Source organism: Pinus tabuliformis, chromosome 8 (genome assembly GCF_031772625.1).
Source record: "Pinus tabuliformis cultivar Carrire ecotype Pingquan chromosome 8, CPIR1, whole genome shotgun sequence".
Classification (NCBI taxonomy): Eukaryota; Viridiplantae; Streptophyta; class Pinopsida; order Pinales; family Pinaceae; genus Pinus; species Pinus tabuliformis.
Genome location: NC_142294.1, coordinates 1,308,483,505 through 1,308,491,879, shown reverse-complemented (window position 1 = coordinate 1,308,491,879; position 8,375 = coordinate 1,308,483,505). Strand labels below are relative to the sequence as shown.

The 8,375-nt window shown below is 42.4% G+C and overlaps 1 protein-coding gene across 1 annotated transcript in view; it reads left to right on the top strand.

Moving 5' to 3' along the window:
- The first annotated feature begins 1,623 nt into the window (after window positions 1–1,623).
- The window catches only part of LOC149240287 (transcription termination factor MTERF8, chloroplastic-like), a 50,241-nt gene continuing 43,489 nt past the window's right edge, over window positions 1,624–8,375 (top strand). The window contains exon 1 of the mRNA XM_089370125.1: window positions 1,624–1,749. Within this exon, the coding sequence (XP_089226251.1) occupies window positions 1,624–1,749 (126 nt within the window). The remainder of the gene's footprint in view (window positions 1,750–8,375) is intronic.

Below are 8,375 nucleotides of genomic sequence, written 5' to 3'. Positions count from 1 at the left end.
GGTAAGTCGATGAGCGAGGAGGCTCCATCGCATTAAGACTGATGTATAGGTCGCAGACATTTTGTCAAAGCCCCGGGGAAAGGTCAAATCTGTGACTTTCCCGAACGACTTGGAGTTGTTGAGAGACCTTCTCATAAGGGTCCTGCATGTTGCATGCATTGAGCTCTTGGAGCTCTGGGGGGCTTGGGGTACTTACTGGAGCAACATACGACCACAGGGTGACTCACCCTCCCCTAATGGTGCACTATGTACAAGATGACAGGTTCAACCTTCCCCTGTGATACCCCGTGGCGACTGTGGAACAGGATGATTAGTTCTCCTGTGGGCTGGGATGATTAGTTTTCCCGTGGCAACTGTGAAACAAGATGATTAGTTCTCCTGTGGGCCGGGATGATTAGTTCTCCCGTGGCAACTATGGAACAGGATGATTAGTTCTCCTGTGGAAACTGTGAAACATGATGATTAGTTCTCCTGTGGGCCGGGATGATTAGTTCTCCTGTGGCAACTATGGAACAAGATGATTAGTTCTCTTGTGGGCCAGGATGATTAATTCTCCCGTGGAAACTGTGAAGCAGGATGATTAATTCTCCTGTGGGCCGGGATGATTAGTTCTCCTGTGGCGACTGTGGGGCAGGATGATTCGTTCTCCTGTGGACAGGATGATTAGTTCTCCTGTCGAGGCATCCTACCCATGCAGTCTGGGACTCATGGGAAATACCTCTCATCTGATCAATGAGCATAGAAATGGGGTTAGGGACCATAGTAGTACTATCAATGGACACATCATTGTATCTACCATACTCCCTATGCTAGGATGACCTCCATTGATCTGGGATCAATGAAACTGATCTGGGATCAGTATGAGTGGTTTGAGACACTCTCTTGTGATATTGATCTAGGATCAATAAAACTGACTTCGGGTCAGTAAGAGTGATGTGACACACTCTCTTTAGATGAAATTGACTTCGGGTCAGTAGAATGAGACATTCTCGATCAATTCTTCTTCTTCATGGTTCAACAAAGCATAACAGAGTAGAGCAGTGCAGGGCACTGATGGCAAAGATAGTACAGTCAGACATATGGATCAACAGATGGATTTCTCCCTAGTTGAGAGGGAGTATTAAAATTGACAACTAGGGCCAAACTCCATATGGGTCATCTTATTAATGGAATCTGATATTTTTCTTGGATCCCTCTCATCGAGAGGTGTAGGATTGATCTAAAGATCATCCGATTCCGATAAGTATTCATGGAGATATGAATTTATTTGTGTTATGGGACAATTCGTCAAGGTCGGCCAGCAACCAAATAAACCCCACTTGTGCTCAACGTTTTAGTATAAATAGAGGTGGCCTTCAAGTCATTTTCAACACACTTGGGATCTCTTCCTCTCTACTTGTCTTTGGGTTTTAGTAGGAGGAGAGATCCTAAGGGATAACGCTGCCCTAATCTAGAGGACAGAAGCCAGAACTTCCGGAAATAGCTGGGAACTGTCGGAAAAATCCAGAACTGTCGGGAATAACCGAATAGCCGGGAACTGCCGGGAACAGCCGGAACAGCTGGAACAACCGAACTGCCGGGAATAGCCGAGAACTGCTGGGAATTTCCAGGAAAAGCCGGGAAATGTCGGGAACTGCTGGGAACTGTGGGGAACTGCGGGGAACTGCTGGGAATTGCCGGCACTGCCAGAACTGCCGAGAACTGCCGGAACAGCCGGGACAACTGGAACTGTTGGGAACTGCCGGAACTGTCGGGAATTGCTGGAATTGTCGGGAACTGCCGGAACTGTCGAGAACTGTCGGAGCATCTGTCTCCGAAGGAGAGCAACATGCAAGGGAAAACTAACTAACATTGGGACAGTTGTATGGTACTTAGCAGCGAATACACCAAGCATGCAATGTTACAACTAGCATTCAAGAGACAACTAGCATGCAACAAGAAGCATGCTAAGGACAACAAGCATGCTAGGGACACCAAGCAAGCAAGGGACAATAAGAAATCAAGGTGCAGCCTACACATAGGCCAGTATGGCAACATGGTGCAGCAATGGCACATAATGCAGTACAGTGATGGGTACAATCATGATTAATGAAGCGTGATGAGATGCAGCATAGTGATGATGGGTGCAGCATGGTGCAGCGCGGTGAGGTGCAACATGATGACGAAATGCAACACAACGATAGGTGAAGGAGTCACCTTGGAGAATCATTTGAAGCTGCATGTCTTCAACTGATCTCATGTATCATCTTCTTAGAGATAATCTATGCTCTTATCTAGATAAGTCAAAGTGTTGACTTCTGTTGTAAACGTACTATCTCTCTCTCTCTCTGCTGAACTATTGAAGAACATATAAGAAGAATTGATCAAGGGTTTCCCCACATTGGGGTTTGTCCCTGGCTAGCGCCACATCTTGTGTCCTCTTGTCCTGGCTTGTCTTCTGCGATTTATGTTTATGTTCTATCTGCAGTTTACTTTAATGTTGATGTGATTGCTAATCTGGAAAAGATATTGAGCTAACTGTGAAAATTGAAATAAATTTTTCTAATCATAGGACATACCTAAAATTAATAGTTAGAGATGGTGGTGGAAGGTCAGATGGCTTAGGAGGCAAGTAGGGGCCTTCTCCTATCTTCCTAGATGTTTTTTCCACAATTCAGTGTCAAAACAGGCCACTACAGGTCGTCCTACAGGATGTCCTAATGCCTCCTACAAGATGTCCTAATGCTCCTACTGGATCCCCTGTATTCCTACAGGATTCGGCTGAGAGCAATAGGAGTGATTTGGAAGGTGGTGTAGGTCTTAGGGAAGGTGAATGGTGGGAGAAATAAGGCAAGAGAGTGACTAGGACTTCTTCAGAGCTCAAAACAGAGTTTGAAAGATGGTTGGATTTGCTCAACAAACCTAGAAAGTTGTTCTTATGAAATGATGAATTTGGTGAGGGACTTAGTGGATTTTGATGATCATGGATGGATGAAGTTAGGATGGGGTTGCTGGTCATGAGATCTCTCTGCACTATTGAAACTCCTGCACTGCATCAATCACTGGCATTTATCCATGAATCATGTCAAATAAGAAAGATTTCCAACCATCTTAAGAAAACAAAATTTCATTATCTAGTTGCCTAGTTCATGCATGGAAATGCTTGCAGAATAATGTGAAACACTATGAGATATAACACAAGGCTGAAAGTATCATAAATGATAATGGAATCATATTCTTGAAAACTAAAAAGATGCTGGCCTACGTAGCAGAAAGCCCTAAATTCCATAAGAAATCAGAATTCTGCCTTTTTGGGGCTGCACATGAATTCTTTCCTCAAACCATGGTCCCTGAGGGGAGAAGTGAGGCCAAACCTACCTATTATCAACTTTTTGGTATTCCTCTATCTTTCTAAGCTACTGCTAGAGTAATGCACAAATGGAAGCAAACTAATCAAATCCACAACCACTTGCAATAAAATAATGCCAAAACCAATTCAACCATTAATCTATGAAATCAACTAAGCATACAAGTACAAGAAGAGGAGTCTTTGCTGCTAAGGTTGGGCTCTAACCCAAGAGCTTCAACCCTCTGGGTCAACTCAGTGTTGGATCAAGAAAATGCTCATTCTCATTATCATATCAGAAAATTACATAGCAATGTCTTCCACAAGTCTTGAACTCGAAAATGCTTAGTGCTCTTACATAAAAAATCTGAATCCTAATGAAGCTCTAGGCCTCATTATTTATACAATTGAAGTCTCCAACGACTTCCTTAAATCTAAGGAGGCTCGGCTCCCAAACTCAAGATGAACTGGCTCTTAACTGTCACTAGCTCGGCTGCCTTTTGATCTTCATGGCTCGGTTGCTTGCAACTCCGAGCTAGTGTGATTTGATGGAGGAATATTCGAATGAGTGAGGATTAAATGAGGAGGATCTATCTCCTACAATCTCTCATCCTTGTCTCATTTGAGTTTATGCCCTTAATTAGCCAAAATTGCCATGATTTTATCTCAAAAACCTGCAATCAATGCACATTAGTCCACTAGACATAACACCTTACTTTTACTCATCTCATTAAGCAAAATATAATCAAAATATGTAAGGAATTATGAGAAGATTGGATTTTAATAAGCTTGGAGGTGTATTAAGGTCCATATAGTTACCCAATGATGAGGCTCATCATCACCCCCCTACTGAAAGTGTTGCTCATCCTCTGAGAAACTCAATTTATATCCATGTCCTTCATTGCTCTAGTGGCCTCCCTGACATCCCATGCTTCTGATGTAGTTTCTTCTTCCCGTGAATATAATCCTGCCCTCCTCTCTATCTCTTCTCACTGCTTTCTTTCTTCCTCTTCTTTCCTTCCTTCCAACATTCCTAAGAGCAGTGGTGGACTGAGTCTCAAGCCAATCCAATTGACTTTGAGTCTTTGTAGAGCTTGCTTGTACATGGGTGTTCTATTTAGTGCCTCTCTCATTCTCTGAGGAGAATGGTATTCTCTTATTTCCAGGCTGTAAGGCAAGGTGTTCCATCTCCTTTGGCAAGCTTGCATGTTGTCATCTCCTAACAATTTGAACATGTCTTCAAAGTGTGTGACTGCTTGCTCTTGGGCAACAAGGTACCTAGGTGCAAGCTTAGGGTCATTTGCAATCAGGTTGTGGGTGTTGATGACAACCATTGGGTTAGATTGCTCAGCTCTTATCATGAGGGGTTCTGTCTCTTCTCTTTCCATTACCTTCTTCATCTCTACAACTCTTGCCTCCTCATGATTCATCCATGAGGCTAAGGCCATCAATTGCAAGTCCCCTAGTTTTGAATTTGGGTCCCACACATTCAAATCTGTCAAGGCCAAGTTGTGTAGCTAAAACTTAGACATTTTTGCTCTATCTTCAAAGGTGCTTTGATCACAGAGATCAATGAATTGTCTGTAGTCTTGGAAGGGCATAGTGCCTCTTTGTGCTAACGTTTTAATTTGGAATTGTAGCCACTGTTCCTTAAGATACAAGGCATAATAATTTGTTGGCATCTTGCACTGGATTTCCTTTAAGGATAAACTGGCCATAGCTGCCAATTGACTTTCTTTTTCTTGTAACTGTCCCCTTAGCCATGCATTTTCTGCTTCCAGTTGAGCTTTCATGATTGCCTCTTTGTCCCTTATGCTGCTCAGTTCTCTGCCCATATCCTTTAATTTTTCCTCCATGTGGCCTATATCCTCTACTCCTTTAGATTTGACAATTTGCATCCACCTATGTGTTCTTGCCCTTTCTTTTTCAAGCTCAAAGAATAAGGGGATGACAAATTTCTGTGGAATGACCCTACCCCCTTCAATAAACCTGTAGTAAGAGTCGAGGTTGGGTTTAGGACTAGGTTCTTTTAGTTCTGGGTCTTCATTCTTTGTTTCTTGCTGATTGATACCTTCTTGGTCCATTTCCTAAGTTTCCTGTAGGATTGCCTCTGCTTCCTGTAGGTCTTTCTATGTCTCCTGTAGGAGACCTTTTCCCTTTGATGAGGCAGACCTTGTGACAGGCCTCCTAACATAAGTGATGGGAGATTTGGGAGAGGCTTGTCCTAATGATCCTTCTCCTTGATTTTTCTCAAGAGGAGCTATCTTTTTTTGCTGCTTTGGTCAGTATTCAATGACAATAGGAATTTTGGTGGGTGTTTGAGGTCTTCCTTGCCTGATCCTTGTGTTTTTTCTTGTCCTAAAGTACAATGGGGTTTGTCTTTGTCTCTTCCATTTTGACTGGATAGCCTTAGGGCAGTAAGAGCAGTTGTTGCCTCTTTCTTAGTGGGTTCTGGGGAGTCTCTTGGTGATTCTTCCCCTTCCTTGCCTTGAACTGTAGACCTTTTTTCTTCTTTCTGTTCTGTTTCCTCTTTCCCATTCTCCTTCTCATCTTTGTCTTTCTCTTCCTCTTCTTCCTCTAGTTCCTCACTCTATTCATTTGTCTCTTCTTTTGCTTCTTCTTTTGTCTCTTCATCATTTTCCTCCTCCTTTTCTTCCCCTTCTTCCTCCTCTGTTTCCTCTTCATCCCTTTCACTCGCAGTGGGGATTTAGTCATATTCAAGAGCTTTTATTTCTCCCTCTGCTTGTATGCCTCTAAAAGTTGTCCATGTAATAGGGAGTCTTAGGTTTTGGAGAGCATATTCTAGGATAAGTTTGATTAACCCATTATGGGCTAGCTGTTGATTTTTTCCTTCCTACACTTTGATGCTCATATCTATCACTGATTGAAGAAGAAGTAGGGTATACTTAGTCTGTTTTAAGGAGGTGTGTCTGCTCCAAATCTCAGTTCTTGGAGAAGCCTAAAATGGTATCCATACACCACATTGTATCTCCCTTCACATGATATATATTTAATGAGGTGGTAGCTAATTTCATTCCAAGGGTATGTAAGGCTTTCTCTTCTGACCCCATTTTTGTCTTCCATTGCCTCCTCCCCTTCCAAAAAGAATTTCTTCTTTGCAAGGGTGTTGTTGCCCTTATCTTCTTTTCTCCAAGGCAATCCTAAAGGAAGTGTGATGATTCTGCTTATGATTTTAGGGGTGATTTCTACTGAGAGGCCTTTCACCACAGCAGTGGCATGGGTCCTAGTGAGGGGTATGAGTGAGAGAGCAAATTCTCTGGCCACCTCATCATCGGATCCCTTCGTTCTTTCAAAGAAACCATCTAATTGTGCCTTGTGAAAATTTCTACTACAGGAGGGTGCTCATGAATTCTTACTGTGTTTGTGGGTTCCCCCTTGTTAAATCCCCCTGTCATTTTTCCTTTGGTAATTGTGGAGGCTTGTATGGGTATAATTTGAGAATTATAGTGGGTGAGAGATTTAAATGATAACCCTGCAATGTAATTCCCCTAGACTTCAACTTCCTTAACCAAATGGAGGATTTTTCTTTACTTTTTTAAACTGGAAAATTTGGGAAGGTATAGCTCCTACCTCTTGGTTACTGTCTGATGAAGCCAACCTTTAATCTTTCCTCTCTAAATGCCCATTGATAATCCTGTAGATGACTGCTCTGTATCCTATAGGACCTTGTAGGTGCTCCTGCGCTAAAAAATTCTCACTGGTTTTCCTGTAGATACTGCTTCAAGGGCCAAGAGCAACCTTGCTTTGATGAATCCTCGAGATTGCGAATGCTTCCTTTTCATGGAAATCATTGTTTTATTTCCTCATATGGGTGATTATGTGGGATGATGTGTTGGATGCCTAAGTATGAGCGCCCACTTTTGGATCGTTGATCCCACTACCACTCCATCATTCCTCCTTACCTTGTAATCATCTCCCACTTCGATCATCCGTAACTTAGCCATTTTTGGCCTTATCTCCTTTTTCTTCTGATTTGACCACTGCCACGTGTGGAGTGATTTAACTGTATTCTCCTCGCCGACTGGCCGAAGGTGGCCAAGTTAACTCACCACCTTTGCTTATAAAATCAATTCTTACACAATCCTACATTTTTTTATCCTATTATGCTAACGAGAGAGCTTAAGCAAGATGACATACATGTGGGTAAGCTGCTTTGATGATGCTGCTTGTTGAAGAATGATGTCCCTGTGTTGTGTATTTGCTGCATATTTTTTATTATTGGCCTCCTTTGATGCTTGTTTTCTTTGATGTGCGAGTGCTGGAGAGTGCTGCTGATGATCCTATTGAGCTCCGGAGGAGCTTCCTTGACATTGGGATCTCTATGCTGAAGATGACTGCAACCCTGTGAAATTTCATTTTGTGGGATAGGCTGCTACAGGATTTCCTATAGGAAACCTATAGGATGTCCTGTAGCTGCCTCTCCCCTAAACTTTTCATTCTTTTCTCACTTCTGGAGCATGAGGATTGTTGTCATGGGTAGAGAAGGGATCTACTGATTGGTAGGGGAGAGGTCTAGCCTTCAAGTATTATCCCCTTGTTTTTTGTTCTTACCCTCTTCTATTTGTTTTTTTTTTCTCTGAAAACTGTAATCTTTTTGGAACTGACTTATTGGATGAATGTGGGGATAATCATGATGGTGAGAGGCATGGTGATGACATGGTGGAGTGAAAATTTTATTTTTTGACACAGGCTGGTCATCCCCTTGCTCTAGGTTCATTTTTCTTAGGATTCCCAAGCCACTGTAATTCCTACAGGATCCTCTTGTAGGTTTACAGGGAATCCTGTAGAAAACACAGAGCCTGTGTAAACTGAGTTGGAGGAGTTCATAAATGGAGGGATTGATGGGATGATGAAGAATATGGGATGGAGGAATGCAAATATGGAGTGTATAGGTCCTTCAGCTCCTCTCAAGTTGCTATGATCCTCCTTCCGTTGACCTGCAAACAACATTTTCAAAGTTTTCTTTTTCTCTCTTTATATATATATTGTTTTTTTTTTAACAAATACTATGCCTCCAAGAGGTTTTCAT